Below are 24,396 nucleotides of genomic sequence, written 5' to 3' on the forward strand. Positions count from 1 at the left end.
CTGTGTGGTCTCTTCCTAATTTATTTGCACTCTAATCCTCAGGGATAGCATCCCAATCCCCCATAGGCAAAGGGAGATTAGGGAATGGGGATGTCTGCTTCTCCCCATTCTGACAGAGAAAGGAAAACAACTTCCTCAAGTCCCTCAAGTTCATCTGGCCACTGTACAAATTGTTCTTGAGCATGGAGGGTTTCCAAAAGCCCTAATTAGCAACTCACAGCAAACATTTCTTTGCATTAGCTAATGATCCGGCTACACTTGTAAGCAAACAGAACCAACATATCTAATCAATGCTGAAAAACCAACCAAATGCCTATTAAACATCTGGATGTAATTTTCTAGTTAGAACAAAATGAAAACATATGCAGGTTCCTTTGATCTGCATCTTAACAAAGAAATTGTTGATAAAAAAGCACACTGGTCAGTCAATGTGTCATTTTCATAAACTACTCGTTTCTCTTCAAATGCTCCCAGTTTAATTTAGTTGGTTTCCTGCAATCTCTAATTTTACCATATTGTGTGAAACCGCAAGAGATTCTTTGGATGTGATTTTATTTGAGGTTTTACTGCTGCATGGATCGGCTACTGATTTTTTTTTTTTTTCCTTTCTTTGCTTTCTCTCTCTCCATGCCCCACACCCATCCTGCCCTTTTCTTTGGTAAAGGGGTGGGGGAAAAGGCTATAAAGCAATGCTGGGAAAATTCTTCTGGACCCTACATTCTCAGGGTTTAAGAAAACTCAGTTAAAAAAAAAAGTCAAATGAGAAAATGCATGAGCAATAACTCACAGCTAAAAGAGAAAATAATGTGATCTTCAGAAATTGACATACTCATTTCAAATAAAAAAGTAATAGATTTAAAAGATGCATAATACCATTGATCAGCAGCCATAGCTTTTTCTATGACGTGTTTAGAACCTGTACGATATACCATCTACTTTTTGTAATGACTTACGCCATTGGTTGACTTTTGAAAATTTGATAGTCAGCAGCAAACAAATGGAAATATACCCCTATATGCATCAAGGATAAAATAAACAATCTGGTAATCTTCTTGTTGCTTTGCAGGGGATAAAAAGGGGATTGTTTTTTTCAGAGATAATTTTCTATGGAAGCGGCGTACTTAGTACCATTTCATGTAGAAACATCATCAACATATGAATATGTTAAAGGTAAAAAAAGATTATGGTTAACAGACTTTAAATAGAAGACTAAAATGATAGATTTCATGGGTAGGATTATTTTCTTTTAAACAGGCTGTAGCCAATCTGCACATATATTATTTTTTTAAAACATAAGATTAAAGCTACTTGATTGTTAAACACCATCATTTGTAATGCAGTTTGATGAGAGTTTTGTAGTATAATTATTACAGCATGACAATCACAAAGAAAAATATGACCTTGAAAAGGAGCCCAGCCTTCTCCCTCTGTCAAGGAGGATGGGATACAGTCGAAAACCAACCATCTTTATGTACACAATTAAAGGCCTTCCAATTTCGAAATCATTACTCTTTCTTTTCTCCAGATACTACATTATACGGAATTCAGAAGGTTCTTGCCTCGAAGTACACCGTTTTAATCTCTCTGTTTAAACCTAATTACCAGTGTGTGCTAGTAAATCAAAATAAAGCTTGGGTAAGCCAGGGAGAAGTGTCAGTTGCCCCAGTTGGCTCAGCATGCACAGGCATATTTGTGGCATCCAAGTTCTTTCTACACAGTCCTGAAGCTGATTATGGGATGAACTGACCATAGACTGGCATATGGGGCCCAATCACTAGGTGAAGATTACAAGGAACGCAGGTTGCCAAAGGACAAAACTTAGCTGCCCATGAATCACATTATTTCAAAAAGTCCTATACGTGGAGCAAGCCTGCTCCAGTCATCACTCCATTTAACTCAGGAAAGAGGGACAGTGCTTCCTTCCTCTTCATTCTCCATGTTAGCAAAATGAATAATATAACCCTCTCCCCAACCCCACTTAATGAGAACACTGCAAAACCGCATACCCAACTTGTTTAAGAATTTACTGTGGCCTTGTACAGGCTGGCTAAAATCGCTCCTTTAATTTTTCATTTATAATTGATGTTTGGGATTGATGCAATTATAGACAAATCAATATCATACATATTTAAGAACGACTCCAACGGTGAAATGTATTATCTAAAATGACTCTTTTAATATTTCAAGAAAAAGATCCCTGAGAAAGAAAATCTCCGAATCAAATGTGTTTCTGTTTAAATAAATGCTTTTCCACAAGTCCCTGGAAAGTAAAATAACGGGAACGTGGGAGTTATTAGTACCAAAAACTGAAGTATATTCCAAGGTAGGACGAATGCTTGTCAAAGACGTGTCTTTCTTACCGAAGTATCCACCACCATTTGGCTACCACAGTATTATTCACTCGCCAATCGTGCGAAAATAGCTCAACCTAACTGTTCTTTAAATAAAAGTACAAATGCGGCAATACTGAAGGCTTTCTGCTGTGTCGTGTATTTGGAGAAATGGGCAGAAACCGGAGATTGACACAGTATGCCACATTTACTTAAGACCTCAAAATACCTTTTGGGTCAAGTCCCACTCCTAAGAATCTTAGCCGCGAGCGGCTAATGGACCCAACGCTTCCCATTTAGGTCCTCACGCAGCTCCGCCCTGCCCTGGGTACCACCCAAGGGGTGGGGGTAAGGGGCGGGCAGGACAGGTTCCCGGGTCGCAATGCGGGTTTATCCCATTGTCTCCCTTTGTTTCTAGGAATTGGGAACAGACTCGTGGGCATGTTGCTGAGAGGCCCCTGAAACTCTCGGCGGCCCCCAACTCCCAAGGCGGCGAATTCGGTCCAAGACAAGGAGCAGAGATTTCGCGCTTCCGCGGCTGGGACGCGCGTGCCTTACCCTGGCAGCACCTCAGGGCATCCTTCCCGCCAAACGAAGGCAGGCCGACCTTCCCGCCAAGTCGTCCGAAATGCTTCAATAAAAGCCAACCGCTCCCACGCTGGGTGCAAAGGATGGGGGTGGGGGGGGGCTGAGTATTAAAAGCCCTAGTGTTAGGCGGCGGTGACCGTGCGCCAGCCCACGCGCTGCCGCGTTTTCCACCAAGCGCACAGTCCACTGCTCCTTCTCACGAAGAGGCAGCTCACGGAGAAACAATCCTCAGAGAAATTTTTGAACGTGACCTCACTTTCAAAAGAGGAGCATCACACGAGGGGCAAGCACGGAAAGACTCATTTGGCTCGAACTACCAACCTCGCCAACCCTCCCCCGCCCCCCATAAGAAACTACGCGGTTAGACTCCGAGTTACTGTCACTGAGATCTGAGGATTTCCATTAAAGGGAAAAGTGAACAAGTGGCAGGATTTTTGCAAACTCGAGCCCCCAGCTTCCGCGGCGGCGGCACGCTCGCCGGGCCCTCCCGCTCGCGCGTGCCCGCGCCCGCGCCCGCGCGCACCCGCGCCCGCGCCCGCGCCGGCCCCACGTTACTTTGATTGACAGCGCGGCCCCACCGCTCTCCTTCCCACCGACCTTCCCATCCACGGTGCCAATCTCGGCGTCTCGCCTCTTCCCATTGGCTGCTTTCGGCGTCCCGCGGCTCCTCCGGGAACAGTTCCTCACCGAGCCCGGGAGGACGCGGCTGGCTGGGGGGGGGGGGGGGCGGGGTGGGAGGGGAGACGGGGGGGGGGGCCGGCGGAGACGCGAGCGAGTCGGGTGGGGGGGAGGGGGAGGGGGAGGGGGAGGACGGCCCGCGCAGCGCGGCGCTACCATAGGCTTCGGGGAGGCGTCGCGTCAGCGCCCCACGTTGGGCGCCCGCGCGCGATTGGCTGGCGCGCGCTGCCCCGCCCCCCGCGGCCTCCGGACCCGCGTCCCCCGCCGGCTCTGCGCTCCCGCCCCCCGCCCGCGCGGGGCTGGGCGGGGCCGGCGCTGGTTAGCTCCGGAGTGTGAAACCGCGTGTTAATGTAACCGGCGCGAGAGGCGCGGGCGGCGGCGGCGGCGGCGGCGGGAGCGGCGGCTGCAGGAGCGGCGGCAGCGGCGAGTACCCTGTGCCCCGCGTCCCCGAGGCGACCGACGGCGCCACCCCCGCCCGCTCGCGGCCGGGCGGGACCCGCGCCGCCGGCCCGCGGCGACCAAACCCCCCGCCGCGACTCCTCGGGACCCGCCCGCGGAGTTTGCCCGCCGGGGAGGGAGGCCGGGCGCGGAACGCACTCCCGCTCTCTTCTCCGGCGTCTCGTGGATGTCGCCCCCCGGGTCGTGAGAGAACTTTGCGGCGGGCTGGAGCGCCCTTTGCGAAGCGGCAGACGAAGAAGGGAAGGAAAGAAAGAGGGCCCAGGCCGGGGCTTGGAGCAAGAGTCCGGAGCGCCCGGGCCGGCCGTGGGGGCGAGCGCGCGCGGGGCGCGGCGCCCGGATGCGCCCCGGGCTCGAGGAGCAGCGGGCGGCTGCCGCACTGCCCCCCGCGGAGTAGCCCCGCCGGGCCGGGAGGGTTCGTGCGGCCGCCGAGACCGCCGAGTGGCGGAGGCACGGGGCGTGCCGAGCCGCCTCCCGGCGCGCCCTCCGCGCTTCCCCGCCTCGGCGTCATCCCGCGCTCCTCCGCCGGGGCTGAGGCTGCGGGGCGCCAGGCGCGGAACCTCCGCCGCGGCCCGGGCCGTGCGCCTCGCCGCCTCGCCGCCTCGCCGCCTCCCCGCCTCCCGCGGCCCACGAGCGCCCGGTGACGGCGCTGCCCTGACCCGCCGCGGCCGGCCCCGAACGTCGCCGGGTTTGTCCGCGTGGGGTTAGCCGGGGGCGCCGGGCCACCTGCGCCTCGCCCGCGGCCGTGGCCGCGGGGAAAACCCGGAGAGGAGGCGGACCGGGAGAAGAGCGCAGGGAAGCGGCCCGCCTGGATTTGTTTGCCCGGGACGGGTGCCGCGCGCCGGGATCGCCGAGGGGAGCGCGGCCGGAGTCCCCGCGCCCCCGCGCCCCCGCGCCCCCGCGCCCCCGCCGAGGCAGCGGAGGCCCGCGGGGTGGATCGCAGCCCCCGCGCCCTCTTCTCGGGCGCCGGCGTCGCCGCGCAGGTTCTTGGCGCAGCCCGGCCCCGGGTGCCCCGCGATGTGGCCCTGAGCGAGGAGGGAACCCGCACCGGCGGGAGCAGGAGTGGCCGGGGCGCCCCGCCGAGCGCGCTCCCGGGTTTTGCCTGGCTTCTCGGCTTAATTTTCCTCGGCGGGATCAAAGTTGGAAATTGAGCGGAGAATTGAGTTGCCCGGAAACAGAGCCGCGGCCGCCGCCAGAGCGATGTTCCCGCAGAGCCGGCACCCGGTGAGGCGCGGCGGGGGACTGGGTGGAGGGGGCGGGGGTCGCGGGTGGCGGGGTGGGGGGGCGGGGCGGGGTGGGGATAGACGCTCGCCCTGCGCGGCCGGGGGACGGGTCTCTGTTAAATTCGGGAGGACCCCCCCGCCCCCGCCCCCGCCCCGCGCAGGCCTCTAGGGGTGCGAGGCTGGGAGGTCTCGGAGCCCCCCTCCTGCGGTGGGGAGGGAGCTGAAACTCAATTCTTCCCCTCTGCTCTCGGCCCCCTCCGAGTTGATGTCTAGACGGGGCGGGCGGCGGCTCCCGGGGACGCTGGGGTTTGTTTCCCGGAGCGATTTCTCCGTCCACCCCACCCCCTTGCCGGGACGGGTAGGACGCCCCCCCCTTTGTTTCTCGTCTCGCCTATTTACATGTCAATGCGGCCCCCGATCCGGCGCGCCCGGAGGTGGCCCCGGCGTCTCTGGGAACGCCGAGCGTTAGGGAGTTGTTTTTCTTCTCTGGTCCCCGGGGTCCTTATCGCCCCCGTGGGGAGGGGGCGGTGGCAACGACGACGGTTTGGCCTGGTTCTCCCCGGCCGCCGGGAGCCCCCGTCCCTACAGCCTGTGACCCGGGCGCACGTACCGAGCACCGAGGAGGCTCCCGACCCGGCGAGGGTCCGCTTTCTCCTTCCGTCAAGCGCGGAGCAAACTCGAGTTCAGGGCTCCGTTTTCCGCCACTTCTAACTTTGTTTTTTGTTTACGTCCCGCCCACTTGTGCTTCCTCTGACTTCATTGTTCCGTCTGTCTGTCTCCCCGCATCCGCATCCCCGTGCCTCGGTTCCCCTCGGCGGCCGCCCCCAGACGCCGCACCAGGCTGCAGGCCAGCCCTTCAAGTTCACTATCCCGGAGTCCCTGGACCGCATTAAAGAGGAATTCCAGTTCCTGCAGGCGCAGTACCACAGGTGCGTGTCCGGCCGCGCCGCGCCGCGCCGCGCCGGGCGGGCGGGCGAGCGGGAGCCCCGGGGGCCGCCCCGGCACCTCCTCGCCCAGCCGGGGGCGGCGGCGGCTGTACTTAGTGCTCGCGTCCAGGCGGTGGCGTGTGGAGTCGCAGTGAAGACCTGTCATTCGCGTTACCCTGTTTCCAGGTTATTCCTGGGCCGTCTCTCCTCTAATCTCCTCCTACTACCATTGTTTCCCTTTTGCCGGTTTGCTGCTGCTACAGGGAGCCTTTTTTTTTTTTTTTTTTTTTGAGTATTTAGGAGTTGCATGAGAACCGTCAATATTTGCACTTGGTTTATTTATTTTGCAACAGGCTGAGCTGAAACCTTGGTTCAATCGATGCTCCAACCCTGGAGTGCAGGTTTAGGGAGGCAGAGCCAGTGTTGAAATCGCTCTTTGCCATACCAGGGGATTGTGTTGTCTGAGACAAAGTCCATCATGGGAGACCAGGTGCTGTTAGCTGTGCCCGTCACTGGTGATGGGGGTGGGGTGGGGGTGGGGGGTGGGGGTGGTGGTTAGGTGCAGGGGAAAGCTCCCCTGCCTTGGCCGTCGTCATTTTGGAGTGGTTTGGGCAGGACAGGGGACTGCAGTCTCATTTATATAAATCCTGGCTTAGTCTCTTCACCTAACTGAGACCTACTTCAAAAGGTTTATAAATGAAAAGTGATTGTAAAGCGCCCTGTCCATAGTGGATTTTCCAGAACTGTTAGTTTCTTTCCCATGTTCCAGTGAAGTCTTAGCTGATTAGAGCTAAGAAATAACTCTGTAATGACAGCCCTTATTTTGGTCATGCTTGAGAAAAAGTGCACAGATGCTTGGGTGTGAATTTTCTTATTTTGTCAGAGGCTTTTCTGATTGTTGACCTTTTGTCTGCTTGAAGATAATAATCTCTGGAACTTGAGGCATACCTGTTCACACTGTGTTTACCAAGCCAGGAGTAGCTACTTAACATATTTTGGCAGGGATTTAAAAACAAGATTTCAAAAGGGACCAACAATTGTAGAAGTATCTCTACAAGTATAGTTTTTAAATTTGGAGACTGTTTGAGTTGGCATAGATGGGACAGCCTGTGTCTGATGCTGAAAATTGTGCAAAGGCCAGATTTTGGTGGAATCCAGAGGAGCAAACTGGTCCAGGGAAGTAGGAGTGAACAGATGAACAGGAGGAGGATTTGGTCTTCTGAGTAGATCAGAGGTTTTGACAGATTGTTCATTCTTGGCATCTGACCAGGTATGCATCAAGAAGAAAAATAATAGTAGCTGAATGGAGACGCTGTACTGTTCACCTTATTCCTTTTCCCTATTAAGTGCAAGGACAAAGCTTTTGCACGTTTACCTAGATAGTTTATGGCTTTTCCAAATTGGTCTGTGTTTTTACTTGAAGTGCAAATATGTGAGGCAGATGTTAAAACAAGTGACATAATGTTTACATTAAGTTGCCTGTTTTGTTTTTGTAGCCTTAAATTGGAATGTGAGAAACTGGCAAGTGAAAAGACAGAAATGCAGAGGCACTATGTGATGGTAGGTATCAGAGACTAGACTTCTCTCTTTTGCATGTAAGATTAGCAAATACGTGTTCCTAGCATTGCAAAACATGAATTAATGAAATGCTTGATTTTTTTTCTTTTTGCAGTATTATGAAATGTCCTATGGATTAAACATAGAAATGCATAAACAGGTAAGCTCTATTGAAATCTCAAGTTGAAATGAGAAATCAGTCATTATAAAACTATAAAACTGGCTGTGTCCTCAGTGGTTGGGGGGGGGGGGATTTGTATGCCCTTAGTTTCTTTCCCTTCCTGTGAATTGGTGGTAGTATTTTGCAGCAAGAGTTGCTTCTTGACAATTATAGAATCTGTAAGTGACTAGGTGAGAGGTGCCTTGGAAATGTGACCCAACCTGTCTATAGGCTGATAGAAATTGAGTCTCTGAGTTGGCTTTTCCACCTGGATAGATTTATTCTCTGCTTGAAAGATCTGGGTATCCCATAGAGTTCTGAAATTCAGAGTAACTTAACGTTTTGTTTTTTTTTTTTGCTGGTTGGAACAGCAGTGTGGTCCTGCGGGTGGAGGGGAAAGAAGGATATTCAGGAGTTTCTTAAGCAGGTTAAACATTGTATATGACTAACTGTGGGGTTCTCGTCTTGCTTCGGGGTTGCATAAAGTGACATTCAAGATTAGTGGCTTATTAGCAAACATCTTTTTGAAAACTTTCTCAATTGATGCAGATTTGGAGGTGAAAAAGCATTCTTTTATGGCCACAGCATATGTTGGGAGTCGCTTCAGTCCTAGTGGTTTTAAAAGCATGAAAAGATTAGTGACTGGAAAGCTCTAGCTATGACTATGAGTTTGCAAGTTCCCATAAAATTCACACTTATGGCTACTATAATGGTGTATAAAAAGAGTATTGAGCTGGAACAAGGCACTAAGGACCTCATAAGAGAAGAAAAGCTAAATGATTGCTCAGCCCAAAGGACCCTCGATTGAGTAGTCATTGTCTGCCAAAGAAAGCATTAATGGCAGGGTGTAAGTATTCTGGAGATATGCTGACATTCACTTTTTCATCAAGACGCTGGTACAATAAGTCTTTTAGAAATCGATTGCCTCTTAAAAAATTATCATCAGATGAAGTTGCACAGTTGGACACATTTCAAAGTGCAACAATACAATTCTTACTTGATGTATATGTGCTATTTCATCTCAAACCCTTGTTTCATTAAATTAAAGAGCATGGCTGACCGGCTGGGGCACAGTGGAGAAATTGATTAGTTCAGCCTTCAGATCTTCCTTATATTCAAAGACTTTCATTAAGCAAGTGTGTTTCAGAGTTGAATTCTGCTTTTGTAACTCCACACTCTTTGATTTTTAATTCATCATAGATTTCATAATGTTAAGTCGTGTACATTAGATCTATTCTCAGATATGTGTTTGGAAAGGGATAGTTAGGTTCAGGGCCTTTCTTTAATAATATAATTGCGCCTTTAAAAATGCTGATTTTATTCTGATTTGCAAAATTGGTAGCCTAGATTATGTTGGGCTTGTGCCTTTGTTTTTTGTGTGTTTGAATGGCAAGTGCCTGATTGAGGCGGTTGTAACTTGTTGATAGTAATTGGGCAAGAAGATCTATGGTCATTTAAATGAATTATGCAAATAAACTGGGTGAAGGAGTTGTAACCTGCCACTTTTTTTTTTTTTTAAGTTACCCCAAAGGCATACTTTTTCTAATCACAATTCTAGAAAGGGTAAACAGGAGACCGAGCTTTTTCTTAAACTCATAAACTCAAAGGATTCAATAACTTCACCAACTCTTTTACAAGGAAACACTACCTCTGGATGATGCTGTATGCTGATGCAGGATTTATTGGGGAGGTAGAGGAAGTGTGTAATTCTGCTGGGTTCCTGAAGGTTACATGGTTACATGACCTCTTTTTTATCGAGTAGGAAAAAGGAAGAAGGGGCGAAGAGGGTCAGGAGCCCCATGGTGTGAAAATAGGTTTCTAATGAGTTTCTATACACTATCGGGCATTTGTGGGTAATACTGTCCATCCGTGAGCCACTATGCATTAATAATATGCTGCGTATAATTGGCTCAGTAATTTGAAAAATGTGAAAAGCTGAGAGATGCCATGTTCTTCGTAGTAGGGTATTAAGCCTCTTGAAATTTAGTTTATATTGTAAATGCTGACAGACCCGTAACTAGAGTGGTGTGCAAAGCAGTGCTGTAATTCAGTTTAAAGTGGCCTTACATTTGAAAAACATCCTTCTGAATGTCACACATTAATAATAAGTTCTGAGGAGGCATTTGGTGCAGCTAGTAATCATAATTCTTATTAAAACTGGTGACGTCTGGCCCCCAGGGTGTAGCCAGGCTCAAATTGATGCTTTTTGCCGCCTGATCACCAGCATGGCCTAAGTGCTCATTATATTGTAGAGAGGGCCTTTGGAGCTCTCATTAGATTTGACAGGAATTCTCTCTGGGGGGAAACTGGGCATTAGTGAGACTCCTGACAGGCTGAAATTAGTCCTGCTTTATGGCTTATAACCAAATGCTAGCAAGGCATCATCAGGGGACACAAAAAATTGTCATTTCTGACAACATCTTTGTTACTGAAAAAAATGCAGCGATGGGGAAACTTTCCACGGAGAGGGCTTTAATGTTGTTAAGATTTGTCTGCAGTGTGACGACCGCTCTCTCCACCTTTCAGCGGGTTTGTCTAAGAAGTGAGTTTTAGAGATTTCAGTGTCAAATCTCACCACCAACTTTCCCGTCTGGAAGTTTTAAAGTGGAAGCGTGTCCAAATGGAGAATGGTATAATTGTGGTTTCCTTACTTGGGTTGGTGCCCACAGTCCATGTTTATGTTGTGTCAACACTTCCTGATAAGCCTTTCCCTCACTTTCTCTGCTCCCGTATGTGGCTGGTTACTGAAAAGTCAGTGCACCAGGGATGGTAATGGGTACTTAATTTTTTTGCTGTGGCATTTAGACAGTTGTTTTTTGTTGTCGTTATTTTGAGGAGTGCCTGGGTGGCTCAGTCTGTTAGGAGTCCGACTCTTTGATTTTGTCTTTGATTTTGGCTCGTGCGGTGATCTCAGGATCCTGGGATCTTAGCTCCTGTCTGGCTCCTTGCTCAGCGGGGAGTCGACTTGAGATCCTCTCTCCCTCTCTGTCTGCCCCTCCCTCGCGCAGGTGTACATACACTCTGTCTCTCTCTCTCTCTCAAAATAAATAACATCTTAAAAAGAAAAAAAAAATACAGGTTTTGTTTTTTGAGTCTTTTATAGATCTCTGCCTACCCATCTCTCTCCAGGTAGATTGTAAACTCTTGGTGTGTTTATCCAGAAGAGGTGGAGACATCTCATGAAACGTCAAGGCAGTTCTATGCCCCCAAAGCGTTAGGGTACATTACAAAACAGCGGGTGAACGTGAGTCTAGTTGTTTTGAGGGCTGCGCCTGGTGTGTTTGGCAGTGTGATCTTTCAGGTTTTGTTTTCTGTCCTGTGGTGTGGTATGTCCTCATTTGGTGTTTTTGGAACAAGATGCACTGTAAATACATAAGCCTTATTTATTCCACTTGTGGATCTTTTTACAGGATGCTGATGAGGCCATGCCATAAGTTGTCTTAGTGGCGTGAATTTGTACAGCACTTAACAGTTTTCAGAAGTGATTTGCCTCATCCTGTGTGGTTGATTGGGTAGGTGTTTTGCCCTGCCTGCAGCTGTGGGCATGTGTTCGGAGTCTGGGATTTGTCAGGGCCAAGTTTCTGTTGAAGCTGGTCACCTGGTTCCCTAGAATTCAGTCCTGCTTTCCTTGATCGACCCCTCCCCCGCCCCCCCTGCATTGGAGGATGAGGCCACACCTGTGGCCTGCGTGTGGTGACCCAGTGCCCCTGGCTGCATGTCTCTCCTGTTCTTGCTCTTTGTGCTGAAAACTTCATGTCATGATACACAGTCAGTCACATCAGGACCTGGTGCATTCTAAGAGTTCCTGAAAATCAGCAGTAGTGACTGGTCTGCAGAGGTCACAGCCATGGGTAAGGTAGAAAGTTGTAGCCAACCGAGCACTACTGTCTGCAGGTTAAAATATGTCTAAGAACAAAAGAAAATTCGAAACTGTTGTCAGGACTCCTGGTTGAGGCCCAGTGCACAGTGAGCGTGATCACTTTGTCTCTCTGTGCCTCTATTCTTCTGAAGAGCTGAAGAGCGGGCAGAGTGAGCACTCGGGGCTCTCCAGGGCGGCCAAGAATTTAAAAATAAATGAAAGGACTGGCTCTGGAAGGAAAGAGGGATTCTGCAGTGTGGTTGTGGGGCGGGGAAGGAGAGGAGAAAGAGAAACAGATGAGAGCTTAACATAACCAAGCACCATGTGATGTTTCTGCCAGCGCCGTGTCTCAGACCACGTAAATTTCGGAGTGAAACCACTTTCACGCTTTTGATGTGTGCTTTAAAGTTTCTCTTAAAAAATAAATTGTCCTCTGCTAGTGTTTTAAAAGTGCTTAGGTGAAACTGTTAGGAGTTCACCTGCAGGTTAATCCCTTAGATGTGACTCTTGCTATTTGTCTGCAAGTGTTACCTTTCTTCCTGCTTTATAACCATGTGTGTTTTCTGTCTACCATTTCTCACTTTGAGATTTTTTTTTTTTTCCTGAGTTTAAGTCTCAGGATGGGAAAAGACTCGCTGTAGTACTTGCAGTTACAGCTATTACAGCTAAGCTCTACCAGGTGTTAATTACCTTGTAATGCAAAGGGAGTCACTGTCATCAAGAGTGGAGTGGTCCCCAACTTCATGTCCCTTAGTGAGGCCTGCCCTTCACAAGCTTCAGTGAAGAGAGAGAAAGCTCCCTGTGTATTTGGAACACAGATTCTGAGGCACAAGATTAGCCTTTGGTTTTTATCAGCAAGCAGGGCAAATCCTCCCAACTTTGTGTAACTCTGCCTGACCCCTTCAACAGTTGGCTAGTTCATGGTTTCTATCCAGAGCCTAGACTAGGATGAGGTAAGGGATGCACTTGCCCTGGGGCGCAGAATTTAAGGAAGGGGTCAAAAAACATAGTCATTAAGATTCAAAAAAATATTTATAAATTCAAAATTCATGCCAAAAAACTCTGAGGAATGAAATATGTGATCTTAAGGATGGGCCTTGGTGTAAAATACAGTTCCATCGGGGTGGGTCCCGATTTAGGGGACTTTGGGGACTGGATGAGTCATTGACTAGTTGTCTGGGCCTCAGTTTCCCTCTCTGCAAAATAAGTGATTAGACTAGGCAAGTTCTCAGAATGACTCCTCTTAGGAGAGGAGAGTTGTCCCTACAGACCGCACCCCTGCCAGAGTTGAAAACCTGGTGCCCTGTGTCAGTTGAGGAGAGTCTTTGGCCAGAGAGCGTAAGATACTCCTTCAAATAGTGTTTATTAAGAAATGCAGAAAGAACCTGTTCCTTTAGCAAATATTTAAGTAAATCATCTTGTGTGGTAGTTAAACTAACGATATATTCAGTTACTGGCTCATGGAACCATTTTAGGTTTCCATAGATGTGAGTGTTTGCTCTTCTATTATTAAATATTTGTGGTCTTCAAGAGTGGATTACATTGGAGGAAAATAAGAAACTGGGCTTCTCAAAGGCTTTGATTGGCTCAATTGTCAGCCCCCCCCCCCCCCAATCCCTGTTGGCTTACTGTTAGTTCAGAATTTGAAAAACAGATTTTCAGAACTAGTACTTTTAATGTGGAATATTTGGTCTGATAGTTTTTAATTAAATTTTAGGCAGCTGTTTTCATAAGTAGGCTTATTTGACAAGAGTAGGCATTTATAGATTGAGAACAGTGCTCACCAATGGGATTGGTGAGTTTTGTATTATGAAATGTGCCATAGAAATGTGTCTGTGACTGTGATTTGGTGTTTTAAATTAGAGCACGTGTTTGTGTGTGTGTGTGTGTGTGTGTGTGTGAGAGAGAGAGAGAGAGAGAGAGAGAGAGAGAAGGCATGGGCACTAAGGTGTGGCAGATAGAGGGCAAGGTGAAGGTCATTTTGGGTATAAGATGAAAACTAAGAGGAAAAACCAAACTCTGAGAATTCCGTCCATTGAACTTATTTTTTCATCTGCCAGATGGAGAAAGGCTGTAGGGTGTGGTATGTTTATGGCCCTATGTACGTCGAAGAGGTATAGTCTTATATCTTATTTCCAGTGTATTGGTAGATACGTACTGGATTTTCACTTGACAAAGTAGAACCAGTTTTTGAGAATGAATCTGTATTTGAACTTGCACGTCCAAATCATGCTGTTTGTGGAACTGCTCAGTTAACTGCAGTACTGTACCGGGTTTGATATTGCGGGCACCATTCCTGCTCTAACTAGATTGTTAGTTAGCCCCTGGTATTTTGTGCATCCTGTCCTTGAAAAACTTGAAAATATACCACCAGACGCGTTTGCTTACAAATTTATGAGTTATAAAAGCATATAAAAGTATTAACACATTGTATATGTTTGTCATAAATGGAAATCATAAGCAGAGGGATCAAAATAAAAATCCTCACGCCATTGGTGTGTCCTCTGCGGTCACTTGGGTCCATGTGCTCTACTGTAGAGACCAGCAGCCTCCATCCAGACACTCCAAACTCCAGCCCCAGAATGGGAGCATCTTTAAAGTGGTGAATGCAAACTTTCAGGGCTGAGTCTTCAGGTATGTTGGTGTGTCTGTTCTTTCTAATTTTGACTTCCCACTTTTGTCAGGGCGTCTGTGTCCATCACTCACAGCCTTGTGTGTGCCCCCAATTACTGTCCCTACTAGTCTTACTTGGTCACTTATGTCCTCCTTCCACCAAGCCCGTTAATCCATCTAGTGGGTCTCCTCTTCCTGCCTAAAATATGTTATGTATTTTTCTGTTTTGTTTAGAAAAAGTCCAGGTCGTCTTGTCAAGCTTCACAGGCCTTCCTCAGTATCCTTCAAGGTCAAGTTCAAATAACAACACTCCCTGTTTACCTTAGGCCTTCTGTGTCCTCTGCACCAGGAGCCTGTCACGTCACTGAGTTTTGTTCCAATTTCTGTAATCATGTTTTTTCACATGTGTCTTTTGTTACTCTCACTAGGCTACGGTCTGTTCAAAGCTTGCATTTGAGACTTACTCCAACTGCTTCCCAATGGTTAGCCAAAGTGGGCACTTGTTAGATAGCATTTCATGTGCTGCTTAAGAGAGTGGTGGTTGGGGATGCCTGGGTGGCTCAGTGGTTGAGTGTCTGCCTTTGGCTCAGGGTGTGATTCTGGGGTCCAGGAGCAAGTCCTTCATGGGGCACCCTGTGGGGAGCCTGCTTCTCCCTCTCCTCATGTCTCTGCTTCCCTCTGTGTGTCTCTCATGAATAAATAAATAAAATCTTAAAAAAAAAATAAAAGAGAGAGAGGGGGTGGTATTTGTTAATCATTTTGGATCCTGGACCCATCTGAAAATCAGGTGGAAGTTGCTTGGCAAATAAATTCCACACGTCTTTACATGCAAGATAGCCTTACCCAACAGTTTTGGCCATTTATCATAAGATCCTTCAGTAAATCCATGGAATCCAGATTAAAAACTTGAGCTCAGAGTACCAGGCTGGATTCTGAGGCTGACGTGAAGAATGAAATGTTTGATTTTGCTAGATGTTTTACAGGACTTCAGGTCTCATATGACCACTTCTGCTTGGTTTTTCTTTGGGACCAGTGATTTATAGACAATATCCATGGAGGCTTCTTCATGGGGGAGTTTAATTACAGTGGTATATTTGGGTTTGTACTGAAGAGAGAGCAAAAACAGAAGTGGTGTGTTGCCAAGGCCTGGATTTCTATGCAGGCAGCGTGTGTGCATGCATCATTGGTTCTAGGGTCCCTGCTGGTCTCCTTAGGACCACTGCAGCCCCTAAACAGAATTATGGATAAGTAGCTCATAATGTGTTAAGTATAAAGACATTTAACTTGACTTAGTTGCCAGATTTCTTAATGACTAATATCATCCCTCTTGATTATTTACTTTTGGTCTTTACATACCTCTTTGCCCCACCAAACATTTTATCGTGAAGAATTTCAAATACACGGAAAAGGAGAAGGAAATAAACAGTGAACGCCCACACTGTTCTCACCTGTGTGATCCCAGGATTTGCCTGTCAACATAACCTTACAAAGAGCTTTTGCTGACCTCCCCCCAGAAAATAAGTGGAAGAGTAATTCTGGAAAACTTGGGTTTGTTGGAGGGCCGGACCTTTTCTTAGCTACCAACCCCATTTTAGACTGAGAGGTGAAGGAGGGCTTTTCTCCAAGTACATTTTAAGAATTCCATCTCAACAGGTGTTTACAACATTTTAGTGCACTTTCCTCTTAGACTTGCCCTTTGTGTTGCGGCATGGTTGTATTATGTGGTGTTAGGGCGCTTTCTTTTTCAGCTGTTACCTGGAAGCAGAGATTTGTACTTAAACAAAAAAGCCAGACTATCCTCCCCTCACCCCCCAGCCTTTCCTATTTTTTGGTCCTTCAGAAAAGACCTTTAAGATGCCATCAGCATATTCTTTGGGGAGGGAATAGTTTTCATGTTGTTAGGTAGGAACCTGGGAAGAAATGATGCTAAAGGACTCTGATTTTGAACTTTGGATGGATGGAAACTGTCCTTTTAGGGAGTTTACATTGGCCTCAGAGCCCATGGGTGGTGCAAGGATGTTTAGTGCCAGAAAACAAAACCTCTTTGAGGACCCCAGTGTGAGGAGGAGGCTCTCGAGGCCGGGCCCTCCAGAAGCAACAGCCTTTGTCTCTCCTGGGCGCCCTCTTGATGCCTTGAGCAAACAGCCGGTCAGAGCCTCTTACAAGTAAGGTGACCAGCCAGTGTATTGACACACAGAGACACAATAGAAAACTGCATTAGGAGGTGAGCCGTTGGGATTTGCAGTAAATATATTACAGAACACAAGTGACTTGCCGATACTGCTTGTTTAGCAGTTTGCAAGGGCAATGGCAGTATGGATTTTTGAATTAGAAGGGAAGGGCTGTTCTTTCTCTGTGCGGGAACATCTAGTTGATGGCTGGGGAGAAAATTGATTTAGAGAACAAAATGCAGCCGCCTTTATTTGTGCCATTTGAAAGGTTTCTATGGATTAGTGAGTGAAAATAAAAAGGTCACATTTGGTTTAGGAAAGGAGGTCTTAACATTGATCTGCATCTTGGTCTGGAATGGAGAGAATAAAGGATGGACCACTGGGGTGGAGGAAGGGTACCCTGTCTCCGAGCAGCCTGCAGCTACAGGTCTCCACTGGTTCCCCAGTGTCCCTGTTGTCTTTTTCAAAAGTCAGCTTCTTGGGCTGATTATTGTAGCGTAAGCTGATATGGGGCATCTGAGTGAGCAGTCATGGCTCCCATCCATTGAGTGCCCCTGTGCCCTATAGAACCTGTCTATAAATCCTTCCGGCCTCCTTTTGTGTAGATACTAATTATTTCTCCTTGCTAAAGAGAAAACAGCCTGGTAGGTTAGGATGGCAATAGAGGGTAGTTATCTAGAGTAAGTGAGTTTCTTACGCAGTAGTGTTTACATTGGTGCCTGGCACTTGGGCACCCTGAGGGAAGGATACTTTATTCTTGAAATTGATTACCTAGATATATTATCGGTCCCTTTAAAACTGTCCCCTGCTCTTGGAATTCTAGGCCATGCTGCCATCTTGTTTTTCCAAGCCCAGCAACTTCCTTCCTCCTTGCATTATTCACTTCTCGTTATTTCCCTTCAATTACAAAGGTTTGTATTTGTTTCCTTCTAAGCTCTGAAGCATTTGTCTTTAGGCTTCAGAGGAAACTTTTTTTTTTTTTTTAAATCACCTATTGGCAGCCTCTGTTGTCCAAGGAATCTAGAAGAATTAAAAATGCTTTATTTAGGCCAAACAGCACAATGTGCCCTTGGAAGGCAACAGCCTTAAGTAGTTAATACGACTACCAGTGGGAACAGAGTTCCGTTGAGTTCTTTCATTTAAAGGGATGGAGAAGCAACAAAGAGGATTTGATTCGTTTTGTGGAAGTGAGTTTTGGGAGAATAAAGGATGATAGGTGCGTGCTTGCTTATTTATTTATTTATGTAATGTAGAAAATCCAACTCTTAGTTGGAAGACAGGCTTTGTCATCCTGAAAAAAAGGAGGTGAGAATTATCAAGTGAAGTTGTCGTTTGGTTAGAGAAGGAAAAAGTCCCCAGCCTTGGTAAGGTAGATGTACAGACCGTTTTCTTTTAGCTGTGGAAACTTGTAAAATGTTATGCAGAAGTTTGAGTAGATACTTGTGTTACGTTCTCCACGGGCTTGAGATCATTGTAGACTGGCACAGTCCACAGCTGCCACTTAAGTGCTAATACTTGGGGAAGCAGGAAAAAAAATGCACAGGGGAGAAAGGCAGGAGCATTGGGATTAGACACAGTGGAAGTCTAGGTTTTCGGCTCTTAACTGCCATGCACGATGGCATAGATGCTGTAGAAACTTCTTGGATGTCATCGTAAGAGTTTGGGGTAGAAGAGAGCACAGTTCAGATTGTGCCAGTACCTGCCCTCACACTTTAAAGGCTTGGCAGCCTGCTGACATCTGTGTGCTGAGAAGCCCTACGTTGCTATCTCTCTGTGTTGAGCTTGAGAAGGGGTCCTGAAGTCCTGAGTATCTATCTGCAGGGGAAGCACGAGGTTCTCGACAACCCACTTAGCCTGCCAGTTGGCCCAGGTTTTGGAGCCTTTTACATTTGTGAGCCGCTGGCTCTTCTACAGTGCCTGGGCTGTGAGCTCCCACTTGCAAAGCCAGTCTCCTTGCACAGCTACCAAGACAATTGGAATTGGACCACTGAAATGTATCCAACTTATGTACTTTTTAGCTGACCAAAGGCCAGAAGCATACCACTAACTCTAGAGGGAAATTGCTGACTTTTGGATCTCATGAGAAATCTGTATTCCATAACTGACTTACCCTAGATGTGCTATTCGCTCATTAAATAAAGTACAGAGGTGTCACGCATTTTGGCTATGTGGCTTTCTCTAAGGGTACAGAGATTCTTAAATTAGTTGTTGGATCTGCATTCATTCTTATTTCTTGACTAATGCGTCAGGTATGACTTCCCCACCTAAAGAGCCCAGACGGATCAATGTCAGTGCTCTAGTATCATCTTGTGTAGCCATTGCTTTGTTCGTTATTTTATCATATGTTTGAATACCCTCAAAAGCTGTGATTTTTAATTTTCTTTTCCTGATTAGTTTGTAGCATCACTCTTGTTGATTTCCCTTCAAAGTATTTAAATTGCTCAGGGTTTGTATGGAATGATTACCAATTGTTCCTTCTCAAATTAAAACAGTATAAAAGGGAAGGAGCTTTTGAGTAGACTTTGCACTGTGAGAATATTGGTATTGACACCATTTATAATTTGGAGTACAGTTTGAAGACCAGATTCTACTGTTTGTCGCATACTGGTTAATATGGCTGTAAAGAGGAGATGAATGTGGCTACTTTTCCAAGTCTATTACTCAGGAGGACTGTAAATTTGATTGGCTGTTACAATTCTAGCAGAATCATTCGATTTGAGAGCAATAGAAAGATAAGATATCCAATTACCCAAATGATTTGCAGGGTTAGCCAACGTTGTCATGGAGACACGAGTTGGAACAAATTAAATTTTAAGCAATAAAATAATCTTAAAGCCCGTCTGGGAACAAGAAAATTTGGCAGTGGCACTTACCTGAATTGAATCTTAGCTTGACACGATGTTGTTTGACATTGATATACTGTGGGGGCCTAAACTTATATATGGTGCAGCATTACCTTAAAAAGGTAGCTCGACCAAACCAGTGAAGGGGAGTATTAGTATAAAGTCAGGATATTAACATTTATTCCATGGCTTAATTGATAATTAGGCTCTGGGTTCCCGGGAATATTTTGTATCTAAGGATTGAAATGCCTTAATAATGATTAAGCAGCATTAATTGGACACTTGTAAAAAAAATTATTTCGTAGCAGCATGCAGTTTCTGGAACCGCTGCTGTTCCCCTGTGTGTGTGTGTGTGTGTGTGTGTGTGCGCGCGCGCGCGCTAGCAGATGTAATAGAAATCGTGTGGCTGTCTTTTGGTGGGGGGTGGAGGTGTAAGTATGCATATATTTGCATGTACAAACACGGAGATTTTGGCACATGCCCCTGCACTGCAGATAATTCTCTGTATTCGTTAAAATTTCTGCTTTGCAGTACTGCTTGCAGACTGGAAAATTGCATTCCAAACTTGAGCCCATGGCCTAAAACCCGAGTAAGTGTCGGTCTGGGGCTTAGAAGGTTATTTCCCCTTATTAATGTATTGTTTAACTGGTTCCTGGCTTGTGCCGCGGATTTGGAAACAGCCGAGTGGCCCAGAAGGAGGCAGGGGAGGGCCTTTTATCCACATGTCTATTAGACAGATGGAGATGAAAATTGGTCTGAGGTCAGGCCATTTGCAGCGTTCTCGAAGCCTTCGATTTTCCTCTCATCCTCACCACAGATCATCTCAAATGATTCAGTAATGACCAAAAGTGCAACATTGACCTTTATTCCCTGGTGGATTACTGTGTTTCACAGTCCAAATGGCAGGAAGTCTATTCTCTTCTTCCAGAAGGAGCTCAGCATTATCGAGCCAGCCCAGCCCTGTGGGAACCAGTATAACAGAATATGGGGTTCAGTTTGGTTTCTGCTGCTCTGGGAAATGAGAATTGACGTGTCCCAAACCCACATAATTAATGAAAGGGTATCTGGGATGCTTTCTGAAAACACACAGGAGAACATGAATTGATTTGCCCACTTGTAAAAGAACTGGCGAGTTACAGGAGCGGTAACTTCTGGGGACCCATGGCTTATGACTTGCCCTCACATTCATGGCCCTATTTGTTCCCCCTTTATATAATGTTTCCCCCAGTGTAGCTTAGCACAGTGACCTTGTAACACTGGATCACTTTCAAGTTCTAAGTTGGCACGTCTGGGTAGAAGGAGACTCCAGGCTTTTCTTTGACATGCTTTTAATTATATATATCTTAGGTCAATCCATGGAACCCTGAATAAATGATCTCTTATGCAAGACACTTTTTTTTTCTTTTTCCCCTGAAAGGAGCTTGGTTGTTATCTTGAAAATAGGTAATTATTTTTCTGTTGCTTCAGTTTCTCTGTGGATTGTATTGTGATGCAATGATCAGGGATTTTATTTATTTATTTATTTTTTTAGTTTTTTAGTAATTTAATTTGTATTTAAAATGATATTCCTGTTTGCCTCCACCTGCATAGCTGAGTAAATAGTCTGTGAATCTTTAATACACCAGTGAAGTCTGTCCTCTAGAATCCTTGTACTTACCGTCTTCTAAATATTTAAAAGCTTTTGCAAAAGGAGGATGCATTGAAAATTTTCGCCGGCATCCCACATTTCATTTTAATCATGATCTAAGATGCTATCAAGAAAATAATTTTTTTTCTTGACTGTTGATTTCAGTGTGCACAAGCTCTTTTTCTACCTCAGTGGCTCCCAACCTGTGATGTCCCATGCTTCCTGCATTCTAGAGTTTTGCAGGCTTGTGGGCACACAATGTGAATTGAAAAGAGAATACCTGGGACGTCTGGGTGGCTCAGCGGTTGGGCAACTGCCGTCGGTTCAGGGCATGATCCTGGAGTCCCGGGATCAAGTCCCACATCAGGCTCCCTGCATGGAGCCTGCTTCTCCCTCTGCCTATGTCTCTGCCTCTCTCTCTGGGTCTCTCATGAATAAATAAATAAAATCTTTAAAAAAGAAAGAAAGAAAAGAGAATCCCAGGTTCCAATGGGGAAGGCCAGAAACTTTGCCTTTCTTTCCAAAGGATCATCTCTCCAGTAGCTCAGCCTGGGAGCAGTAAAGCCCAGAAGTGAGACTTCCCAATTGAGACTGAGTTTAGGGCTCTGAAGGCTTTGCCTTGGGCCCTCACCATCACAACCACATATCTAACTTGTGGCCACCATGCCATGTGGCACTAATGGCATAGGCCTCCTGATAGAGCAGCTGCTTTGCCTAAGAAGTTGCTTTAGAAGAAGAGTAGCAGATGTCATGTATGTGTGTGGGTGATTACACTGCAGAATGCTTTCAAAATTAGGGAATCCTTGGGGTGCCTGGTGGCTCGGTTGGTTAAGTGTCCCAACTCTTGATTTCAGCTCAGGTTGTAATCTCAGGGAGATCAAGCCCCCATGACAGGCTCCATACCTGTCAGCATGGAGCCTGCTTAAGATTCTCTCTCTCCCCCAATCCCCATGTCTGTGTGTGTCTGTGTGTGTGTGCATGTGCATGTGCGCACATGTGCTTGCTCTCTCTCAAAAATAAAGTAAAATTAAATTAAAAAATTAGGGAACTGCTGGCTCATAGTCGCTCCAGGCCAGAATTTCCTCTCCCACTGTATGGATTGGCTAAAGGCTCCAACCTTTTAGGGAAATACACCCCACTGTTTGTCCAGTGATCTCCAAACAAAATGTGGGGAGCTATGCAATGATTAGTGTTAAAGCTAATGATAACTAGTGCTTTATAGATAGTATGCACTGCTTATTTGCTTTGTCATGATGGAAGATGTGGAGATACTGATTGTAGATGGTTGGAAGTCAGTGCCAACCAAAGACAGGTTATACAGGCCCAAAAGGTAGCTGCAGTGAAAAAGAAATGTTACAAATTTTATTGAGAGGAAAATAACGTTACAAATTCTGAAAAGTGGGCAGCCCCGGTGGCACAGTGGTTTAGCGCCGCCTGTAGCCCGGGGTGTGATCCTGGAGTCCCGCAATCGAGTCCCACGTCGGGCTCCCTGCGTGGAGCCCGCTTCTCCCTCTGCCTGTGTCTCTCTCTCTCTCTCTCTCTGCCTCTATGAATAAATAAATAAAATCTTAAAAAAAAAAAAAACAAATTCTGAAAAGCAAGAGTCTCACAAAACCTGGTTTTCAGAGGTAACTGGAGTTTTGCATATCCCCATGCAGTCTTTGTCTTTACATAGGCATATTTTATTTTCGTGATTGTAATTTTAGCCTTCGTGCCAGGATGATGTAGTCTGCTTTTCCTCCCACTAATCCTGCTATTGTATGATATTATCTAATTTCTCATGAGCTCCCTAATGACTAAGACCTGTGAAGAGGGTGAAAGGTGTAGGCTTGCTCTGGGTGTGTTCCAGGAGACTTGTTCTCTTTCCATTCTGAGAACAATAGGTGGTGACTTCATGGTTCTGTTCTGTGATTCACCCCACAGAGTGTGTCTTGAAAACCTTCTGTGGCGTCGCAGTGCATTTTCCTTTAAGGCTACCAAAAGCTGTCTTTTTCCATCATGGGACAAGTTGGTACGATTTCATGTGAACAGCACTTGCTGAACTCCATAACAAGGGTTTCTGAATAATGGAAATGTGCTGTTTGGGCCCTGAAACAGCTGCGATGCTTTTGTCAAGGATGCATCTTTACCAAAATGACAAATTAAAGCCCAAATGCTCTGCTTGGCAACAGTTGGGTCAAAACATTTAAGTCATTAATTAGAAGGAACTGAAGGGGGAAAATTTTACACAAATAACACAACGTTGCAGACTCAACTTCATCTTGGAAAATGCAACTGAATTCTTAAAAAAAAAAAAAAAATGAGGGCAGCCCTCAAGTGGGGCCTGCCAAGCTTGTCATTTGCAAATAAATCAAAAGACCATCATTGCAGGACAGAGAACCAATGAATAGAGTTGCTTTGTCATTCTTTGATGGGCCCCACACTCAAGCCTGCTATTAAAAATGAATGCATTCAAGAGGCTCTGCATTAAGAACATAAACAATTAAGGGCACTTGAGTTGCTCTGCTGAGAGCTGCCGCGAAGATAGGAGAGCTTTCTCCGGAGATGCAGGCCCCTGCAATCTGCCTCGTGAGGAGCCAGAGAATGGGAGCAATTAGTGTTGCTATCTCCGCCCCGGCAGCCTTTAGCAGGGCTGTTTTTTTTCCTCCCCTACTTCTTCCTTTTAACCCCTCCCTGTTTTCGGAGAAGCTGCGAGTGTGAAAGATGAGCAGGGAAAGGATGGAGTATGCGCCCAGTTGGAAAGGGCTCAGGTTTAGAACACGGTAGGAGCTGCCAAATGAGGGGGAGTTAGGACATAAAAGTTATTATCTGCCAGTAATTGGTGACTTCTGTTCTGATTAATTGAGCCACTAAAGGGTTTCTGTCATCTGGTACTCTTTGTTTTGTTTTAATCATAGGGTTTAAGAAGGGGCGAGACTATGTTGCCAGGGATGGTATCATTTAAATGAATATTGTTTGAGGTTTCCCACAGTAGGCAAATGTGCTCCTGCACCCCTGGGTTGTGTTCCTGCCACGGGCTTGGTTTATAAAAAATGGGCAGAGAAGGGCACCATTGCTCATGGCTAGGCCTTGGAGGAGAGGCGGGTCGGATCTCCTTGCTTGCTTGTTTCTGACCCCAGGCAGGATTTGCTCACCTTTCAGCCCTTTCTCACTGGGCACTTGTGCTGATTGATGGGGTGTAAGAGGACCTGGTATGTGTACTAGGTAGTAGATGCCGCCACTGTCTTGGCGGACCCTTGTCTGCGGTTCTCAAAGTGGGGTTCCCGGTTCAAGAACTGCAGATCACCTGGGAACTTGTGAGAAATGCAGATGCTTGCGCTGCAGACCTCCTGACTCAAACTCTGGGAGTGGGGCCCAGCCATCTG

At 46.7% G+C, this 24,396-nt stretch overlaps 1 protein-coding gene across 5 annotated transcripts in view; it reads left to right on the top strand.

Annotated features, from left to right (window-relative positions):
* The first annotated feature begins 4,001 nt into the window (after positions 1-4,001).
* TLE1 (TLE family member 1, transcriptional corepressor) overlaps positions 4,002-24,396 on the top strand; it is an 88,760-nt gene continuing 68,365 nt past the window's right edge. For 3 of the 5 annotated variants that reach the window (XM_055310529.1, XM_055310530.1, XM_055310532.1), the window contains exons 1-4: positions 4,002-5,276; positions 6,104-6,204; positions 7,698-7,761; positions 7,874-7,918. In XM_055310529.1, coding sequence (XP_055166504.1) covers positions 5,253-5,276; positions 6,104-6,204; positions 7,698-7,761; positions 7,874-7,918 — 234 coding nt within the window. In that variant the 5' untranslated portion in view covers positions 4,002-5,252. The remainder of the gene's footprint in view (positions 5,277-6,103; positions 6,205-7,697; positions 7,762-7,873; positions 7,919-24,396) is intronic. The other 2 variants (XM_055310533.1, XM_055310531.1) reach the window with 2 other exon arrangements.

Source organism: Nyctereutes procyonoides, unplaced genomic scaffold (assembly GCF_905146905.1).
Source record: "Nyctereutes procyonoides isolate TBG_1078 unplaced genomic scaffold, NYPRO_anot_genome, whole genome shotgun sequence".
Classification (NCBI taxonomy): Eukaryota; Metazoa; Chordata; class Mammalia; order Carnivora; family Canidae; genus Nyctereutes; species Nyctereutes procyonoides.